The sequence below is a fragment of the Xyrauchen texanus genome, chromosome 4, assembly GCF_025860055.1.
Source record: "Xyrauchen texanus isolate HMW12.3.18 chromosome 4, RBS_HiC_50CHRs, whole genome shotgun sequence".
NCBI classification, from domain to species: domain Eukaryota; kingdom Metazoa; phylum Chordata; class Actinopteri; order Cypriniformes; family Catostomidae; genus Xyrauchen; species Xyrauchen texanus.
Genome location: NC_068279.1, coordinates 20,320,614 through 20,343,376, shown reverse-complemented (window position 1 = coordinate 20,343,376; position 22,763 = coordinate 20,320,614). Strand labels below are relative to the sequence as shown.

The 22,763-nt window shown below is 40.3% G+C and overlaps 1 protein-coding gene across 1 annotated transcript in view; it reads right to left on the bottom strand.

Annotated features, from left to right (window-relative positions):
- The window catches only part of LOC127639411 (A disintegrin and metalloproteinase with thrombospondin motifs 15-like), a 39,156-nt gene extending 24,131 nt beyond the window's left edge, over window positions 1-15,025 (bottom strand). Inside the window, exons 1-3 of the mRNA XM_052121427.1 lie at window positions 13,580-15,025; window positions 5,913-6,045; window positions 5,010-5,177 (exon numbers count right to left, since the gene is read on the bottom strand). Of these exons, the coding sequence (XP_051977387.1) occupies window positions 5,010-5,177; window positions 5,913-6,045; window positions 13,580-14,539 (1,261 nt within the window). The 5' untranslated portion in view covers window positions 14,540-15,025. The remainder of the gene's footprint in view (window positions 1-5,009; window positions 5,178-5,912; window positions 6,046-13,579) is intronic.
- Between the last annotated feature and the right edge of the window lie 7,738 nt (window positions 15,026-22,763).

Genomic DNA, 22,763 nt, shown 5'->3' with positions numbered 1-22,763 from the left:
GGGTGCAATAATCAAAAAGACAATGCAAATACTGGAACACCAGTGACAATAATACGGTAGTGGTACTCTCTAGAAAGAAACATAAAATCTTAGAACTGCATGAACAGTTAGGTTAAAATAACACTCACAAAATACACCTGAAATGACATAGTATGTATATTACTCACTTTTTCCCGTGTTTCTCACGTTACACACTGTTAAAATCACTTCTTCAACGCAAACAGGCCTCGTCTGTACATGCGGCGCGTCAGCTCAGCCACACTCACACATTCACGCAATCCTGCGTAAACATCCAACTCCCTGAATGATGACAAATTAGACTCGAACAGCAGTCATACACACATGGGCAGCCTAACTCTGCGACTTCCTCATCGTGCGTTCACGTTCATTTGTTCATACGCAATGACGTCACCCGATGCCTCTTAAAGGACCCTTCAATACATATAGTACATATTCTACAGATATGTCTCTTATTCAAATTAAAAGCATAAAGGACCCTACCCAACACCTGGTTACAATTAGTTAACATGAACTAACAATAAAAAATACTTTAACAACAAAATTCATCTTAGTTCATGTTATTTTCAATATATCCTAATACATTTTAAAATCAAAAGTTGTATTAGTTAATGCACTATGAACTAACAATGAACAACTGAAGAAAGAAACATTAACAAAGATTAATAAATTCTGTAAAATATAAATATTGTTAATTGTTTGTTCATGATACCTAATGCATTAATTATGTTAACAAATGGAAACTTATTGTAAAGTGTTTCCAATTTACTGTTTGACCAATCCTATCTTAGCAACTGTTGCTTTGCACTATTTCTGTGGAACGTGCTTGATTTTTCCAGTGAGAGTCTACAGTTGTTATGTGTGTTTGAGCAGTTTTAAGCTGAATTTTTCAGAAATTATCCCACAATGTTGTTGGGTCAATTGTAACAGTCATAAGAGGTACCAGGAGAGGATGCACACATTGTTTTTTCTTTCTTTTTTTTCTTTTTATAAATCTCGAAAAGACCATGGATTAAACTGTCATTTCCCATTCCCAAATCAATATGTACTGTATAAATTTAGCGAGGACATCTACATTTGCTCCAAGGTAAATTAAAGCTAAGAACTTAACATTAATACATTTATGTTTTGATTCATGTCTGAGTAAAGATGATAGTATATAACAGTTCACAGGATTATAGTTATTGTGTTATGAGCCGTTGTGAGCAGTTCTGTTCACTTACGCTAATCTTATCAGGTGTGTAATCACCATCAAATGATTCTTTTCTCTTTTTAAATGACTGTGATGATCGTTTGCCTCAGTTCTGATTCACAGTCTCCCATAACCATTGCAACGTAGTGGTCACGGCTATTTTTTCTCAGAGAGAAAGCCACTTCAGCCACCTCCCATGCTGCACCTACTTCTTACGCGATTGGGGCCGGCGCAGCTGGCAATGAAGGTGATTTGGGGAGTGCAGCAGGCTCGGTTTCGTCGCGTAAATCCCCACGAACCACCCGCCCCCCAGCACGCTTGTTTGCTTCCGTCCGGGTCCGACACAAGACCGGCTTGCCCCATGGCCAGTCTGATGTCTCCCTCCACCTGCTGTAGTAGACACGATCAACCAAGCCAGAGCTCCCTCTACCAGGCAGCTTTACGCCCCGAAGTGGTGCTTGTTCGCGAATTGGTGTTCTTTCCGATCTGAAGACCTGCAGAGATGCGCAGTCGGGTCAGTGCTCTCATGTCTGCAGGAGAGGCTGGAGGAGGCTGCCCCCACTTTGAAGGTCTATGTAGCCACCATGTCGGCTTACCACAATGCAGTCCTAGGGAAGCACGACCTGATCACCAGGTTCCTTAGCGGCATCCGTAGGTTGAACCCTCCCAGGCCATGCAAGTTCCCCTCATGGGTTCTCTCTGTGGTCCTTTCGGGCTTTCAGAGACCCCACCTTTGGACCTCTAGAGTCAGTCAAGCTTAGAGCCCTCTCCTTGAAGATGGCCCTCCTGATTGCGCTCGCATCCATCAAGAGGGTTGGGGACCTGCGAACGTCCCCCAAGTCCTACAACCCCCTCGGGAGGAGGCAGACCCATCCTTATCTTTGCTGTGTCCGGTGCATGCTTTGCGTACCTATGTGGACCGCACACAGAGCTTTAGATGTTCTGAGCAGCTCTTTGTCTGCTTTGTTGGACAGCGGAAAGGGAACGCTGTCTCTAAACAGAGGCTCCCTAGCCCTCTGGTCCGCAAATTCAGCGGAGTCCCCGACCAGACTCACTTTGGGTACTAATTACTCTGTACTGGAATAGGTGATCCACAGGATGGGCCTTCATGCCCAACTCCTCCCTCTCTGCAGGTAGGATCTACCACTGCGCCACTTACACATGTGGCCTGAAAACCCATGTGACGGATTTTGCCACATTTTACCTCCCCCAGTCTGGGCAGGTTGTGGTCTCCGAGGGATCTTTTCCCCCTGAAAGAATAGGAGTTGTAAAAGAACGTTGTTTATGGGGTACATGCAGTCTGACACAGCCTGTTGCTTTGGCACGCAAGTGCCTGCCCGCACCTGTTTCAGCAGCTCACGTACATGGTTTAGTGCGTGGCGTGATTGAATAGGGACCCCTAGTGTCTCTTCATTCAACACAACATCAACCTTGAGTGAGCAACAGATGGGGAACGTCTCGGTTACTGTTGTAACCTCTGTTCCCTGATGGAGGGAATGAGACATTGTGTCCCCCCAGCCACGACGCTGACCGAGCCACTGTAACGGCGAACCTTATTCTTGGCTCCTCAGTGCAAAATCTGAATGAATAGATGCATGATTCCCTCCTTTTATACCCGTATGTCCAGGTGAGGGACATGCAAATTCTGTCTGCCCATTTCTCATTGGCCTTTTCTCAAGTTCAGAGGTAACCGAGGCCTTTAAGATAGTCCCCTAGTGTCGCTTCATTCGACACAACATCTCATCCCTCCATCAGGGAATGGAGGTTACAACAGTACACTAGATGTTTTCAATCAAATTAATGTGTAATTTAACCATTTCTTTTACAAAAAATATCAGATAAATATGCGTTACAATGTCACTCTTCATTCCAGTCCATGTAAGAATATTGTCAATTTCATTTATGAGAATATTTTTCCCATAAACTGGCAGTTCACGTCAATCTCCCATTCATTCCTATGGAAAGTTCTACAAAGCTTGCCAGAGTGCACAACGGTAACCAAGGGGATGGAGCTTAGTGCAGTATTTCAAAAATTGTCATGTGTGCCATGTAAAATTATAAAATTCCACAAAATATATAAAAGCATAAATAAAAAATAAACAAAATAATCAGGGGTCGGACTCCCACTTGATAGATTACAGCAGTAGTCAATCGCATGCTTGGCTACAGCAGCGCATGCACAGTGAATCTGTGTCTGACAGGAATGTATCTTGAACTCTGAAGAGGAGGCACTCTTGAAAATTCTCATTTGTAAACAAGCTGAATAACCTGGTACATGTACCGACTGTCTGAATGAGAGGAGCATGTTGTTCATTCACTTCGGCATCTTTTTTCTTCCTTGTTCATCAAGGAGAGAAAGGGGTGGAAGAGCTACGATTAATGTGTAAAAGTGGCTGATTTTTATACATGTTAAGGGGCTTTCACATGACTCATGCCAACGCTGCAGAATATATTGAAGTCTATGAGGTGACGCACACGTTTTTGGTTCACAAATAATGTCTTTGAGAGTGCAAAGCAACAAGTAATATTTAAAAACTGTCTAAATGTGTGAAGAGATATTGAATGTCTCATTTCTTTTAATTAAATATTACCTTGTTGTTTCCCAAGTATGAGAGACCACATTTATTGAACTAATTAAAATTCAGATCTTAACATAAATGAGTCCTTTTATTACTTTCTGCTATCAAAGAAACTGACAGTTTTTTTCTCTCTCTCTCTCTCTTCCAAATGCTTGTTTTTAATGTTTATTGTGCAAATCTCCCACTTCCTTGCGTGGCAAACTCGTAAAATCGCCCCTCCGGGGATTTGTAGTCATCTAAGTTTTATGGAGAAGAACGTTATTGAAACTCAATATTATAGGACTATTATTGTTATCTTTTTGGATGAAAAATAATGCTCTAACTGAAGGAAAACTATAGATCTGCTTTGTTCTTTTAATGCTTAAACACTAAATTCTCTTGGCAGATTTCGGTCATGAACGAAAATTATTCAATGACTTGCTCATACCACATAAGACACTCATTTGTCACCACCTAGTGACATATCCAGAAAGGGACACTGAAATAATAAGTTAATAAAATTTAACACATTTGTGTTATAGAAGCAAGCCACATCAAAAATACCCTTTATTTTTGCAGCTGATTCTGTACAATTGTGCAGTTAATTTGCTCTACTTGTATCATTAAAATCACTGGAATTGTTGTTTTTAGCTAATTCTTCAAGAAAAATTGTAATGCCCAGTAAAAACTTTTGTGGACCAGTGATTCTCTCACCTTTTTTGCCCTTCATGAGTTTGCTTTCCTGTAATTTGCTGCAGCATTTCAAGCATTAATTTGCAAGAACAAATCAACAAATTAGAAAAGAAGCAATATTGTTATTTTGTATTACCCATTTAGTGCTCTTGCCACCTGTGACCTCATTACACATCATGACTTCATAGTGGTGTGCCATGGTATTTTTTATTCATAAAAAGTGTGCCGTGGCTGAAAAAAGTTGAGAAACTCTGGCTTAGTGAAAGGTTGATTATACATTAACCCTGTATATTATCAATGGATAGAGGCAACAAGTGACTATTTCCTGCCTGTAAAAAGTAAGCCTTAAATGTTAAAGGTGCAATATATTAAGCATGAGTTCATGGAAATTTGTGTTAGGGAATTAAATGCTACTCTAAAAATATTTTTTGTTTTTTTGTTTCCACATGAATATGACCTATATCATTTATGTACAAACAAAACTCTAGTCCCAGGCAGGTTAGGTCTAGACCTAAAGGAAATGTACAACATTGTATTTTTTGACATACCATGTCCACTGTCCAGGTAATCAGTGATAATGGCAGCACTGCATGGGGACCAGGGACTGGTGCGATTGATACGGATCAGAGTGGGAGACATCATGTGATTGTCCTGCAGCTTGCCAAACACCTCCTCACATGCCTTAACATTATCATGTGGCATATTAAAGACGTGTCCTGTAGAGGGGAAACAGTTTAGGAGAAAATAAGTGAGAAATGATGCGAACACAAGAGGAATGGAATAAGGAAAGATGTAAAAGACAAAAAATAAAGTGCAATGCATGTCAGCACTCTATCACCATATGTAAATTAACCGTCTCCAATGTTTTTTGTATTTTATTTTTTATTTTTTTTTTGCCTTTTAAAACACAATTCCAACAATCAAGCCACAGCTATACTGAATCACTTCTACTATATCTACAATAGCTTCCCACATTTCCTCCCTGGCCAGGAAACTTGACCAAAACCACCAATGAGGCTTCCCACATGGAAATAAGCAATGAACTTCCCTCAGCTGCTTAACTAAACCCTAAAGAAATGTCTGAGGAAATTAGTGTAACAGAATGAACATCCTCTCTTGGACAATGTTATGAATTTCCTCCTGAAGATTAGGATGCAGAAAAGACTGGTACCCAGATATTGATCAGGGTTGGCTGGCATACAGCAACTCTGAACATGATACATTTCTAATCACTACAACAGGCTTATATTTGGAGCATCTTTTTTGTACTGGGTGAGATAATATTAATGCAAGTTAAAAAAAATGTCAGTTATGAAATATATTCGCATTTGCTGTACTTTGTGACTCTGTCTTGTGCTCTCATTTCCAAAAATACATTGGTTTAAAACAGTGAAGTTAAACTGTCACACATGACTAAGCATAACATCAGCAATACAATTGTTTTCACTTACCAAGCTCATGGGCAGTAGTGAAGGCAGATGGCAACCCATCATCTTCAATTACAGAGCAGCTTCTCTTGGGATCACACATAGTGCCTACATCTGCCATACCCAGTGTGTCACAAGTTGAGGATCCACACAGGTCCTAGATCAGAAAAAGATCAAATGGTTGTCATCACCCCAAAATGCCATTTTTAACATATTCTAGATGGGGATTAATAGTGTAATAGCAAGACAATGTGAGTACAAACCAATTAAATTAAGGTGGAACTGTCCCATGTGTTTTTGATTGACATGATATATTAGTATATATAAGCATATTAGATAAGTATGTTTCATTTTTGCCATTACATGAGCTACTTATTGGTGTAATGTGTGACATCTCAATCCAAAAGAGTTTTCAACTGACCTATGTTTTGTTACCACACAGTTTTAAATGGATTTGCTTGAAATATCTGTTGAGCCCTACTGACTTAACATCATAATAGCATGTTTGCTTGACAACCTCATTCCATGGTGCAAAACCCAGGCCTACCAACTCCCAAAAAAGGACTAAGATTGACTGTGGTTGTAACTTTAGTAGTAGTTTATGTCTAACCATTAAAGGGCACAGAAACCAGAGCAAAAGAGAGCAAATGTTTATAAACAGTAAAACTCCTTAAATGCTCAAAAACATGAAGAAAAAAGTTATGAACATTTAAACCTGAAAGCTCATACAGATTTAATCGTATAAAATTGTATCAAAGCTATTGTCCTAATCAGTGTTCTTATAATTAACAAATTACTTATACATTCCCGTTGCTGGCTGTTGAACACTCCAGATGTATGAATGTGAGAGAAAGAAAGGCTATTAGTTAAGAGGGAAGGGGGTATATTCCAACTTTATTTATTTTTTCACTTGGTTAGCTAATTTTTAATTTGACCTAATTCACACATCTGCTCAACATTGATTTGTGTGAATCCAGCTGAACACCAGTGTGAACATATGCAACATGATCACATAAAAAGTCACATGATGTTTCAGAGAGTTCCAGTACCCTAGGATCGGCCACATTATTCCGACTCATGACAAGTCACCATCAAGACATTTTTGCTTCGGCTCCAGTTTGTTTACCTTCCCTTGTGACATGACCAAAATTGCATTCTCATAAACAGTAACAAGCACGATTATGAGTTTGCATTTTTCTTTCTAACATAAACTTTTTACTCCACTGTTGGTTAGGTTTAGGTTTGGTTTTTGGGTTGGGGGGTGCAGTTTATAGAAAATGCATTCCTCTTCTTTGCATTTCAGCTTGTACAGCTGAAAACAACTCACTTTATAACTCGCGTTTGGGTTCCCTGCATGGACATTACACCCAGAAAATGGAGCTCACATTTGCCATACACCTAACAACACTTTGACCACTGAGGGCAGTGTTTGGAATTTTGGTAAGTACAGACAGATTTTAGCTTAAGAAAAGTCAACCTTCTGTTTCCAATTTCACTGTTTCAGACACCAGAAAATGCATTTTGCTATGCAATGACAAGTTAAAACTTGACAGGAAAGTACAGCAATGTTAAAAAGAAATTATTCTGTTGCCTGTTTTAAAATTTTGTCATGTAATATGGCTTCTTTCCACAAATGCATGTTACAGGAAAGGTGTGACCTCTTTCTCAAATCACTTCATCCACCACTACCACAGCACCAGCTGGTTTTTCCTAACATCAACTTTACATTAGTGCTTAAATAAGTCACTCTGCTGTAGTTACAAGTATATACAAACAATTCAAAAGCAGACAATTTGCTAATTGTATTACTAAAGCACATGAACAGTTGTGGTTGCACAACTGTGGCATTTACTCTACAGTATGTAATATTTCACATTGGTCATATGGCCATATGTACTCCAGAAACTACTGGACACACACAAACCACTTCATGCAAACATTCAGGGGCAAATTTACTAAACAGTTGTGCCACAGTTGTGCATGGTATTTCATGTGTATTATTTACATACCACTCACGTATGTGTCAGGGGTGTCAAGGAGCTGTAGCCTTAATGTTTTTCTGGATTGCCCCAAGCTGCAAGACATATATATAAAGTACAATGCATACTATGCAAAGCATACACAATTATTTGGCACTATTAATCTATTACAGCCCTAAACATTAATCCTTATTAAAATTCCTCACAAAATCACTATGTCAATTAAATTATAACCAACAGTGGATCCTGTACTCCACTTATCTAAATAGCTCATTCATGACAATTTTGATGGGATTGCGGCCGATCTCATTCTGCCTGTCCGCCCCATAACAGAAAATACATTTTTAACTAGTGGGTAATTTTTTCCAAGCAGCTCTTTTCTGTCTGCCCACTGAAAAAGTCCCCTCCAGGTGTTTTAGAGAATTTCATTGTCGATTCAATTGTAAACCATATCCCTGTCCTGACATATAAACGGTCCTTTTTACTGGAATCAAGCTATCTGCCTGATGGTAAATTAATTTGAATCTTGAGGTCCTGATATAGCTTGTGGGCTGGTGCACCCTCAAAATTAGAGGTTAGATAAGCAACGAAAGTAGTGACTTCCATGTAATTTCTGGTACCTTATCTATCCATTGTTTCTTTTCAAGCATCTTCTCTATGTTGTGGGGATGTGGAACTCACCCATACTCTCCACAAGCAGTGCTGACCCAATTGGCATCCAGCATTGCAAACATACGACTTTCATCATTCCTTTATAAAATCCAAACTGTTCCATATGTGCATTTTTCTCCCTCTCTTGCTCACAAACTCCCTTTTTCCCTCTCTCACTCTTCCCTCTTGCCTTCCTTCTCTTCGTATCTATTGCTTTACGTTCTCTGATAAATTTATGCTGCCCCTGCAGGGGAGTAGTGAATTGTATGTTTAGCCATTTAGGAACATATACAGTACATTCCAGTGGCAGCAAAACAAGTACATAATTCAATACAGGCAACATAGCTATTTGAAATTGCAATATCTAAACATAGCAAATTGAGAATGCTTTTCCGAATGATTTTGTCACGTTTAATGTTCAACCTCCTGATTCTATTATAAATTCCCAAATCACAATGTGCTGCCATGTTATTTATTTTCTGTTCCAGTCCTCTACTACCCAATGAGCTCAATAAAAAAGTATCTCTTGAATTGTACCACCTGACTAACTTGGGAACAAAGTGATCTGCACTGAAAGGCAGACTCACTGGACAGTGCATTGGTGAAGTATATGTAAAAGGCAAACATTAAAATATACTGTAAGTAATCGATTGAATTTAATCACCTTGTTCAACTGAATGAAGGCAGCACATCTTCAGAGCAGTTAACAATGTGTCTGATTCTTTGGAACAGATATCAAATTTGCAGAACTTAATAATGCTAAGGAACTATCTGGGATGTACAACAAGGTATATATATTGAACCATGAACCCATGCTCTATATAGCTTAACCTACATACACTGAAAATTGTAGTTCCACTGTAGTTACATGGACTGTAAAGATCTGTAAATCCATCTTGAGTCACCATTATAATGGCCAAATTTTCATGTTTTAATAACATGGTCTCTCTCTCTCTCTCTTGAAACCCCACTTGCAGCAGTGGCCTAGTTACAGTTCTTGCTTTTGTTTGTATTAAACTTGAACGGTTACAGTTTCACATGACAGGCCAGCAATGACTAATTTTCAGACTTTCCTTGAACTACTAAGAACTACAAATGTTTAATAACCATTTGTTTCCATATCATTTAATTGGAGACCAATAAATATCCTCAACAATCCACTGTTGGTTTTGGTGACACTGCATCATTTGACAGAAAATTATTTAATGAGGTCACAGCCGAAGTGTCTATCTTGAGAGATATCTAGTTTAATTTGGAATTAAATATTCACAAAGCTGCAGCTGGGGTTGGAGCACTGCAGCAGGTGGGCCTTGACACAGCAGGCACAGGGGTTTTTTCTCTCTATCTTTCTGTCTTTCTGTTTTTTCACCATCCTCAGTATCTCTCTCATTAAATATCAGTAATGAGAAACAGACTATCTGATAGTGGGTGGGAGGAGAAAGAGGGGTAAAGGATCAGATCGCTCCCAGCTGGAAGTGTGGTTAGGAGAAGCTCCTCGGGAAACTGGACACTTCCCGTTAGTGTATGTCCCATAGTCCTGCATGAAATCCCCTTTACCTCTTTTGTATACATTGGCTTTGCTGAATGAAACAAATTAAATGGAAATGTGTATGTCATCACATGAATGTGGAAGAGATTAATAGATAATTCTCCCAGACATTTGATAGATATCTATATTGCTTTGTGAAATTTTTATTTCTGCAGTCCTCTTTAAATCCCAGAGGAGTTTAATTCTACATTCTTCATTCTGTTTCTGGTCTCAAGAAGCAATGTAAAAACTCCCAAACAAGCAATTCAGACAGAGAACAACAAACAATTAAATGTTAGTTGGGAGACTCAACTTGTGCATTTGTTGGTATCATAACATCTTAAATTATATAAACATAATTAAAACAAGCATCAGTTATGAATCATGGAATACTTCCGTGTTCAGGAAAAAGGTGGATAGATGCACAGATAATTTATTCAATTCCTTCATTCCTCTATCTATCCATTCCCATCATTCATCTTATTTTGTGTAATTTATGAAGACCTCAATAATCACCCCCTGCCCTGATTTAATGCATAATTTTTTTTGTAATGTAGGTTAGCAGATTCTCTAACCCCTCTCCAGCTTTTCTTGATTCATCCAAGGCCATGGAGAAACTCAACTCAACAATCTCCCTCTGTCCACAGGGAGTAATGAACATAATGAGTGGAAGAATGTAAGGAGTAACTGAGCACTCTTGCTAAAATGCTTCATGAGTTCCCTTTGGAGAAGAAACAATAAAACATTTACTCCCCACAGAATGATTAACCACAGCTGGCCTCTGTCATCCAGACTAGGCAGATATGACTGGTTCGGATGGTCAGCTCAGCTCAAGTGTAACTACAGCAGATTAACAGAGGATACAAAGGTTTTGCTCATCTGGCATGTTTGGAGCTGGCAATGTTTTCACATATAATGAGTCCACGTGGCTTAGTAAGGGTGAATCGGTTCAAAGTAGGAGTTTATCTGTGAGTAAAAGCAATGCCAACCTTTGTGTGACCATTCCTTATTATTGCACTGGCCTTTTGTCTGATAAATTGCTGATAACACTTCGAGACATAATATTTCAAGTGTCAGTTCCCCAATAGAGCCAGGACAAATAAGGTTATGGTGTTAAATGAGGGCAAGAAGATGTTCAGGTTACAGACCGTATTGACCAGATCATTACACAGTTTTGGCAATTAAAGTCGGTCAGTCACTTCACACTTCAGTTAATTTAATTAAAGGAATAATTTACCCAAAAATGGAAATTCTGTCATCATACAAACCCTCATGTTGTTCCAAACCCATATGAGTGGTGGTGGTGTAGTGGTCTAAGCACATAACTGGTAATCTGGTAATCAGAAGGATGCTGGTTCGAGCCCCACCACCATTGTGTCCTTGAGCAAGGCACTTAACTCCAGGTTGCTCCGGGGGGATTGTCCCTGTAATAAGGGCTCTGTAAGTCTAAGTCGCTTTGGATAAAAGTGTCTGCCAAATGCATAAATGTAAATGTAAATATGACTTTCTTCTGTGGAACACAAAAGCTGTCACGATTACTTGATTTAAGTCGATAATTCGATTAAAAATAGTCAAGTAGAAAATAAGGTGGAATAATGCAGTCCACCAAAGAGGGTGCTATAACATAACTACAAGAGGTGTCAGCTGTGTGAGAGCGCTTCACTTTAGATTTAAAAAAAACTATGCAGAACCTAAAAAAACATAACATCACTTCAGCAATGCAACAGCACTTAAAAAAACATGATATCTAGTTTTCATAGACCTGCTGAACCACTGCATGGTAAGTTCAGATTGTATGCAATTTACGGTGCTGTGTCCAGATGCACAAGAGAAGTTGAGCTTTGATCAGTGCTGTACAGGACATGCTGAACAAAAAAAACCCACATGGATAGCCATCTAAACCTATTTATCTACACAATCGTTTGCAGTATAGGCTTTTATGAAGCAACATAAAATAATGTCACAAAACAAAAGCGTCTTCCGGACTTGGCTAAATTTACATGCAGTTACGGATGTACACGTTTACCTTTTCCTGTGGCACTACTGACAGCATGGCACACGAGCAACCTTTAGACTAGAGACTCGGGTTCTGGTCTCATGGAGACCAGAAAGTAATTGCTTTCACATTAACAATGATGAGTGCAATTCAGAGGTTGCATTTTCCCTTTAAAATTTTATTTTTACTCTACTGACAGTTAGATTTAGGGAATGGGTTTAGGCGTATGGTTAATAAAATATGCATTCCTGCTGACATGTTTTATCATTTATAACAAAAATACAACGCACTTTACAACTTGCTTATGGAGCCACTCTGTGGACATTTCACCCAAGTAACTAGAGCTCACACATGTCCATACGTTCAACAACACTTTCAGCTTTGGTCACTGGGGTTTGAATTTGGGTAAGCACAGACTGATTTTAGAGGCAGAACTTTTAACCTACTGTTGCAAAATTCACAGTGAGATTAGTCTGGCTGTCAAGCTCCACAATGACAAAAAAGGACCACTTTGGTATCATAAAAGTGATTGAAACTATTTGTTTGCTATATTCAAAATCATCTTAAGCTATACGATAGCTCTGAAAATTCTACTCTGATCTACCATAATCTGCCAGAATACTGCAAGTTAAATTAGATTAATAATTACATTATTTTGTCACTTTCTAAGCATTCTGAATACATGAATTGTGTCTCTACTGATTCAGTGCACAGATTAATACTTGCAGTGCCAACAGAGGGCAGTAGCCCCAAGACAGGCCTGACCCTTGACCTTAACTACACTCATAAATATGATGGGAGCCCCATGGCGACTGTAGGTTAACTTTGGAGGCTTTTCTTGTTGCAGCCTGCCCATTGCTTTGTAAGATACAAAACACATTTCAGAGTCTAAAAAAAGGCTTATATGCCAATATGTGTTTAAAATATTACTTTTTGAACTGCATCCAAATACGTGCTTTTTCAAGCAGAACATGATTAGAACAACATATTGCCCAATTTATGGATGTGTTGTGCACCGGAAAGGTTCTATTCGTTAACAATATACATGTTAACAGCATTTATTAATCTTTGTTCATGTTAGATATAAAAAAAAACAATTGTACATTGTTAGTTTATGTTAGTTCATAGTGCATTAACTAATGTTAACAAATAAAACTTTTCATTTTAAAAATGTATTAGTAAATATATGTTGAAATCAACTTCAACCAAGATTAATAAATGCTGTAAAAAAATTCTGTATTGTTAGCTAATGTAAACTAATGTTGTTGACTAATGTTAACATATGGAAACTTTTTGTAAAACGTTACCAATGCAACTTTTGTCTTAAAAGGTGCGGTTACAATGCCATCATTAATCATGTCTAAAATGGTTTTATTATTGGGTAAGTAAATTGCAAACGCCTGTGTTGTGTTCCGTTTTGTTTCATGTTGCAAGACATCTTGATATAATTACCACAATATAGGCCTACTGCATTCGCGGGATCATTCTAGGATTCGAGCAGACTGCCCCCTGTTGACGAAACGTGGACTAGCCTTACCTCTTTTGTGAATAGGATGGCCGTATCCCAATACTCCGGGTGCGTGTCGTTGTTTTTGTTCAGCTTCTTTTGCCAGGTGCAGAAATTACGCAGGGTCAACGCTGCGTTCCCGGACACCTTGGGTCCTTTCTCTTCCTCGTTAATCACCATAAACTTGACGACCACGATGTTGATAGAGTTGAGAATGGTGGGGTGTTTGTAAAGCTTTGCTGCCACCGACATTAAAGTCAGAACGTAATGCTTCAGGTCGTCACCGTGGAATTTAGCCATGGACTCATCGGCCACCACTAATGTCTCAACATAACGCGGAGTGGAGACAAACCTTTTCGAGCGATTTCTCAGGACTGACATAGTCAGGTTACTAATGTGTTGCTCCTTCAGGTGTTTAAACTTTGCCAAAGACTCTGCAACGGTGTGGGTAACTCCGCTGTCCACACCGCACCTTGAAGTGGAAGTTCCATTCAGATTTGCGTTAAACCGGCGTCTGATAAGATGCGCATCCACATTTTCCCAATCGGTTGCTGGGGTGGCGTCGTTGAAAGCAGGCTTGATGAAGTATTCCCAGCCATCGTAGCCGAAAGCGCCCTGCAAGCCTTTGCATAAACTCAGCGCTGCATAGGACAAGGGGTCAGAATTCACCTCGCCGGCATAGAAACACCGGCTCAAATCTTCACTCTGAGCTGAATTTTGAGTAGTTGCGTCTGTGTGTGCAGAAAACCCTGGGGCAATGAAACTGAAGTCCGACTGCAATTCGAGCACAAAATCGTGTTCGAATGCACTTATTCTGAATACAACTCTTTGCGGCAACGCGTTCTCTTCAACACCGACTAAACTGTTCTTTACAAATCTCTGGTGGTCCAGTCTGACGGGTTTGCACAACTGACTCTGCATTGAACCAACAATTTTCCATTGAACATATAACACATTAACAAGAAGAACTGACCTTAGCAACAAAAACATGATTATGCGCAATATGCAAAACACTTTTGGTGCACCAGAAACTTGTTTGATCTTTAAATGGCAAATTGCGAAAAAGAATGAGATGTGAATATTCCAGGATGCGGTGCACTAAAAGGCTGCTTTTGCGCGTCCACAAAGTGCGAAATCCGCCGGTCTGTGATCCATCCCTGTTTTCTACTTGTATACTGTAGCGGCTCTCCCCTTCTGTCGCCTTATGCGCGCGTAATATGTAAACATCTAGCGCCTGTAATCAGAACATTTTGGGGAGGTGCTCGAGTGCGCTCATTGGGTATGCCTCTTTACTGTTAAACCCGCAACCACTTATGGCTCTGTGAGCTTTCACATAATCAGCCTGGAGCGCTCTGCGAGCCGGGTTTCCCTCCCAGCTCGTTTAGCTTTGCAGCAGCCAAACAGTGACTTTAGGGAGGACGACCACTGATGTTTTATAGATCAGTTGTATGTTTATGTTCTGTAAACGCGTATTTGTTCAGTGTTGACGAGTTTTTAATTATATTTTCTAATCTGGCTTGAACAGTTTATATTTAATCTCAAGTAGGAATTGAGTAATTGTTTATAAAATGTTTATATATATATATATATATATATATATATATATATATATATATATATATATATATATATATATATATATATATATTATAGGATTTTGTTATGAAACTGAAATGCGTAAATGTTTAAAATAGGCTAAAGTTGTTGTATTTTTTATTGTTTTTGTTTAGTTTTTGTATGATGACACTGAAACTAGAGCAAGAAAGCGCATTAGGCTACGTTTGCTGTCATTTGGTGATGGGTTACTTGTTTTACTCTGAAAGGGCACGCTTTGCATCTATTTGTACCATCAGGCTTAGTGTTATCATTGTCATTTAGTGGGAGGTTATAATAGCAGTTTAAAATTTTCCAGCGGTTTATGTTAAAAAACGATTCAGTGGAGAATATCTAGTTACTTTATGTTACTGTTTCCTGACATATTTTTCTGTTACATTTCATTTAGTGAGATGATGATAATGCAATAATATGGTTAGACAGTCTCCTTTAGTGTAGAGATACACAGAGAAGGGGTAGGTTATTAACATTTTGTGGTATGGCATCTTCTGTTTTGGTGCCTCTGGCACATGCCCTTGGAAGTTGTGGCACATCCGGTGGCATATCCGCTTGTGAATCCACTTTTCTGTCACAGTGGCATATCCGTTTTTTAGTGGCAGGTTCCACTGAATTTTGTTGCATTTCTGGTTATTACAGGCATGTGCCACGGAAATTGTGGGACACATGCCACTGTATTTTAAGGCATATTTTAGATGTTGTCAATGATACACGCCCAATTTATTTAACGGTAGTGATGGCGCGTGGACATATTGTATAAATGATATTGCTTCCTGGCATTAGCTTTTAGCAGGCTAACCACACAAAGCCAAAAATGGTTGTTTTATACTATAGTTTAGGTCTGTCTTGTGTTCCGTTGTAATACACGATGTGCATGAAATGTATTTTGTTTTCTTGTAATAAAGTCATTAGTCAACTTAGGCATTTTATAGTCACTGTGCTCTGACAGCATTTAAACTGCATTACTTTTCATTATATTTGTATGGTTAATATGTCACTGTGATCACCGATGTGTGATCGAGTCTATGTAGAGTGGTGCGTACAACTGTCAAATTTAGAGAGAGAAAAGGGATATTTGCCAATTACCACCAAGAATTTATAAACAGGTTTGTCTTAGATAGTTTGTAGACTAGCAATGTGAAATATGTAAGATTATACAGTGGCACCTTTTGTTCTTTGTTTGGAATAAAGTTTGGGTCACATGCGTTTATTTATCTTCATCAAATCACACAAAGAGAGATTATGTGTCTTCAAGTTCACACATAGAGATGTTATGAGTGCACCTTTGTCAAATGATTAAGAGAGAATGAGTGCTTAAATACAGAGTTTTATGCATACTGCTGCAGAAACATGCATTGTACATACAAGGCAGACTTGTTAACATTGTTACAGGAAGACATTAGTGCCTTTCCAAATACAGAGCTGTAACTTTCACCTCTCCCAAACTGCGAGCAGTGTCTAAACCAAGAACACAACATTAAACACAGTGTTCTCTACAAAAGGAAAACAAAATGCCATCATGTTCGTGCCAGTGGATGTCTTAAAGTCGTACCCTAAAAATACAGATAAATAAAAGAAAATTTAAAAAAAATTTAATACATACAATGCACATGGGAGCATCACTGATACTTTGAACATTATTGGACATACCTGCTTCTAGAAGAAGCCTTGAAAGTTGACACCAGATCTTTGTGTGAGTAAGGCCACTTTCTGTGTCTCATAGATCAAAGCATGTCCTTAGATAAAACAAACCTAACTCAAAGAATTATATATGTTGAAAGTTGACATTTCATTGCATACGTATTCAACAAATTATAACCTTTCACATCCTATCCTTCTTCTTTATACACTTTCAAAAGCAGTGAACGTGAAGAGACTTTATGTTTTAAAGTGAATTAAGTTTAAGTTTCTTTCAGGTTAAAACCATTACTTTATTCGTTTTACAAATAACGGAACTGTATGTTCTTTCAATTTGTAGAGCCATGCAGTACAGTATAGCCTATGAAGTAGGTGTTTGGTCTCAGACATTAATTCCATAAACCATTAGAATGTACCTCTATGAGTCAAGTCAAGTCAAGTGGTTTTTATTGTCGTTTCAACCATATACAGTTAGTACAGTACAGAGCAAAACGAGACAACGTTCCTCCAGGACCATGGTGCTACATAAAAACAACAAAGGACCAACATAGGACCACATGAGACTACACAACGAAATAAAATACCTATATAAACTACCTATATATACCTATATAAAGTGCACGTGCAAACATGTGCAAAAAGTACAGGACAGTACAACAAATTACTGACAATGAACAGGACAATAGACAGTGCAGCGCCGACCAGTACTCAGTAGTGCAAAAAGATGACAGTTTCTAAAAATGTAAACATAACATTCTATGAGATAATGTTCTATGCACATAGCAGTTATTGAGGTAGCAGACAGTTATAAAGTGACAGTTATTAAAGTGCAACTCAGGACACGTGTGTGTCAAACCAGTCTCAGAGTATTGAGGAGTCTGATGGCTTGGGGGAAAAAGCTGTTACACAGTCTGGCCGTGAGGGCCCGAATGCTTCGGTACCTCTTGCCAGACGGGAGGAGGGTAAAGAGTTTGTGTGAGGGGTGTGTGGGGTCGTCCACAATGCTGGTTGCTTTGCGGATACAGTGTTTTTTGTAAATGTCTTTGATGGAGGGAAGAGAGACCCCAATGATCTTCTCAGCTGTTCTCACTATCCTCTGCAGGGCTTTGCGGTCCGAAACGGTGCAAGTCCCAAACCAGGCAGTGATGCAGCTGCTTAGGATGCTCTCAATAGTCCCTCTATAGAATGTAGTGAGGATGGGGGTTGGGAGATGTGCTTTCCTCAGCCTTCGAAGAAAGTAGAGACGCTGCTGGGCTTTCTTGGTGATAGAGCTGGTGTTGAGGGACCAGGTGAGGTTCTCCGCCAGGTGAACACCAAGGAATTTGGTGCTCTTGACGATCTCCACAGAGGAGCCGTCGATGTTCAGCGGAGTGTGTTCACCTTGTGCTCTCCTAAAGTCAACAACCATCTCCTTTGTTTTGTCGACATTCAGGGACAGGTTGTTGGCTCTACACCAGTTCGTCAGCCGCTGCACCTCCTCTCTGTATGCTGACTCGTTGTTCTTGCTGATGAGACCCACCACGGTCGTGTCATCGGCGAACTTGATGATGTGATTCGAGCTGTGCATTGCTGCACAGTCGTGAGTCAGCAGAGTGAACAGAAGTGGACTGAGCACACAGCCCTGGGGGCCCCAGTGCTCAGTGTGGTGGTGGTGGAGATGCTGTTCCCGATCCGGACTGACTGAGGTCTCCCAGTCAGGAAGTCCAGGATCCAGTTGCAGAGGGAGGTGTCCAGGCCCAGCAGGTTCAGCTTTCCAATCAGGTGCTGGGGAATGATTGTGTTGAATGCTGAGCTGAAATCTATGAACAGCATTCGAACGTATGAGTCCTTATTGTCTAGGTGGGTGAGGGCCAGATGGAGGGTTGTGGTGATGGCATCGTCCGTTGAACGGTTTGAACGATATGCAAACTGCAGTGGGTCTAGTGAGGGGGCAGCTGGGTCTTAATCTGCCTCATGACGAGCCTCTCGAAGCACTTCATGATGATGGGTGTAAGTGCGACGGGACGGTAGTCATTGAGGCAGGACACTGAAGACTTCTTTGGCATGGGGATGATGGTGGTGGCCTTGAAGCACGTTGGAACAACGGCGCTGCTCAGAGAGATGTTGAAGATGTCGGTAAGAACATCTGCTAGCTGGTCTGCACATCCTCTGAGCACTCTGCCAGGAATGTTGTCTGGTCCAGCAGCCTTCCGTGGGTTGACTCTACGTAGAGTTTTCCTCACATCTGCCGTGGTAAGACAGAGCACCTGGTCGTTGGGAGGAGGGGTGGACTTCCTCGCCATCACGTCGTTCTGCACTTCAAACCGGCGTAGAAGTCGTTCAGCGCATCTGGAAGGGAGGCATCTTTGTCACAGGCAACTGATGTTGTCCTGTAGTTGGTGATGGCCTGGATGCCCTGCCACATGCGCGCGTGTCACCGCTGTCCTGGAAGTGACTGTGGATTCTCTGGGCGTGTGCACGCTTTGCCTCTCTGATTGCCCGTGACAGTTTGGCCCTAGCTGTTCTTAGGGCTGCCTTATCGCCTGCTCTGAAGGCAGAGTCTCGGGACCTCAGCAGCGTGCGCACCTCCGCAGTCATCCACGGCTTCTGGTTGGAGCGTGTGGTGATGGTCTTGAGAAAGTGACATCATCAATGCACTTGCTGATGTAGCTGGTCACTGATGCTGTGTATTCCTCCAAGTTGGTAGAATCAGCCATATGTTGCAGCCTCCCTGAACATGTGCCAGTCAGTACACTCAAAACAGTCCTGAAGAGCAGAGATGGCTCCTGCTGGCCAGGTTTTCACCTGCTTCTGAAGCGGTTTTGTGCGTCTGACTGAGCGGTCTGTATGCTGGAATTAACATAACAGAGATGTGGTCTGAGTAGCCGAGGTGGGGGCGGGCAGCTCCTGGGGTGTTTGTGTAAACAAGATCAAGCGCGTTCAGCCCTCTCGTTGCAAAGTCCACATACTGATGGAATTTAGGGAGCACTGTCTTGAGATTTGCATGGTTGAAATCTCCGGCGACAATAAACAGTCCGTCGGGGTGAGCGTTCTGCAGTTCAGCTCATAGCCCCATACAGTTCACAGAGCTTCCTTAGCGTTAGCGCTGGGGAATGTAAACTCGGTTATGCAAACAGTGGTGAATTCCGTGGTAGATAAAAAGGTCTGCATCTAACAGTCACAAGCTCCAACAGCGATGAACAGTAACTAGAGACTAGCATAGAGTTCTTGCACCATTCCGTGTTGATGTAAACACACAAGCCACCACCGCGAGTCTTACCGCAGAGAGCTGTATTTCTGTCGGCACGAAACGAGGCGAGCCCGTCTAGCTGAATGGCGGCATCCGAACTCTGTCGCTGAGCCACGTCTCCGTGAAAACAAAGACGCAGCAGTCTCTAAACTCACGCTGCGTAGCCTGCTGGAGTCGGATATAGTCCAGTTTATTGTCCAGGAGCAAACATTTGAGAGCAGGATAGACGGGAGAGCCGGCCGGCTAGGGTTTGTTTTAGCCTAGCATGGACCCCGCCCTCTTTCGCGCTTCGCTTCTCGCACACCGCTTACAACGTCCTCTCCCCGGCCACCGGCATCAGGCGACGCCGAGGGCTGGAGGCCTGGTCTCCGCAGCAAGCCGAGTACGCGTAGCGCCTCCTGCAGGTCATCATGCAGCTTGGTTTTTGCATGAGTCTTATATTTGAGTAGTGTCTGGCGATGGTAGACACGAACACTGGTTGCTCCGATGTCCATGTGTTGCAAAAGTCGGGCTTTTTTAACAAAAATAGCACCATTGTGGATCCGGAGTGGCCGCTGCGTGCTACCGCGCCGCCATCTTGGATCATGATGAGCGTCACACACACCCACGTGATCTCAAACAAGCCACTTAGCTCTTTTTTTTCTAACAAAATTGCCTGTGTAAGCTGCCGACTCCACAAGTGTCTCCGAAGTACCTCAAAATACTGTGGCATATGTCAGTTGCTACTGGATGTACCACATATGAATGTTGTCTTTTCTGATTTTGTTGCAGTTTATTATCATACAGTTATACACAGACATAGTGATTGATGAATGTCGTCATGAAACAGAGTCCCTCTCCTTCAAATCCGATCAAAAGTGGTCACAGAAGACGCATTTAAGCGACCATGTGTAAACAGTATTGTGTCTCACCTATGTGGGCGGATCACCCGAGACGCATCTAAACACCAGGTGGAGACAAAGTCTTACATTCTACTGCCATTTGCACATGCTACTGAAAGTTGGTACATTCGGTTTTTAAACACAACGCTTTGGCTTAGTAAGGTAAACATAAATGCATGCAAAGAATGCTGCAGACCAAAATTTATTTACAAAAAATTGTCTAGTCATTAGTCAAGCTTTAAAGAGGGACTAATGAAAATACTGTATGGATCCAGAAACTGAAAGAACAGATTATCAACAGATTTGCACTGAATTTAGTGGTGTGTCTGGATGTTCCATACAGACTGAAAGTTTCATTAGTCCTTTAAAGCTCAACTAGTGACTAGAAGAGAGTTTATTGTAAATACATTTTGGTCAATACTGCATTCTTTGCATGCATTTATGTTTTGTCTGGTTAAAATCTATTAAGAACTTTGGCAGGATATTGGCATATTTTAAGATTTCTGAGCTAGACCATGAACTAAACCAATGCTTTACACTAAAACTTACCCATCAGAAGTGTAAGGTTGCATCTTACTGTCAGTAACTCCTGTAGACTCAGTGTGCAGCCAACTCAAACACACATCACACTGTACCCACTACATCCTTGCAGCACTTGGATACAATAACCTGTTATTGTGTTATAAAAAATAATTAAAAAAAATAAAAAAATAGTTAAACTTGAATTACTTTAATATCTTAGAGTGGTTTAAAATGAACAAGGCCTATTCTTGGCCCACTTTCTAGAAACAGAATGCATGACATTCACCAGTGATGCACTTTAATGAGTTTTCCCAGTTTCTTCATGCCCTATGAGGTAAACTGTTAAAGGTTAATGAGCTTACAGATACTATTACAAGTGATACACATTCAATAATTAAAGTTTATTTACATTCAACTGCTTTATATGAACATACAATAGAATGTGCAACAGCAATACAACTAGTAAATCCATGTAACGCTCTGGTATGACTTTCTAAAAGCCCCAACCCATCTGAATTTTTGATTCATGGATATAAAACAAAAACAACATAAGAGCCAGACTAAACTATATACCAAACATTTCAAACCCAACTGTAATATATCAATATTTGACACTTACCACAATATGAAGTGATCCCCAGCCAGGCTCAGGGCTTTCATCCTGACTCACACGTCAAGGAAAAATCCATAGTGCCTTCAGGTTTAATGTAATTTAAATAATAAAGAATAAATTAAGTATTACCACGAAATACTCAAATAAAAGATGTAACTTTAAATTTACAACGGTGTTAAATAACACATAATTTGTGGGTGCATCAAGGGTGCACTATTATCCAACGATATCCTTTCTTTAGCTAACATCTAACCCTATTAGTTAAATTAGTCAGCACAATAATGTTTTGTGAAAGTGTTGCCGACTTCTCCTCAAGTGTTTCTTTAGACGATTGCGTTCCAAAACGGATGATAGACGGTATCAAAAGTTGCGGATGTGTCACAAAACCCAGAGGCACCAAAACGTAAGATGCCATCCCATAAAATGTTGATTCCGCTAGTGGAGACACAGAAACAGCACTGCTATTGCACGTTTACAAGGATGAAAGCCTGTTACTAGACTATTATTAACTATTAAAATATTAAAAATATATATTTCACTGTTTTTATTTTAATGTGTTTCTTTCTGTCAAGGCTGGCTGAAACTAAAAGATGTTAAATAAAAGTTTCCTTGCTCAATGCACAGGTGTAAGAGCGACATCTTGTGGTAAAAACATGACAGGACAACTTAATCATTCATATCTAAACGCTATCAAACTACGAATAAAGACCACCTTTCTAT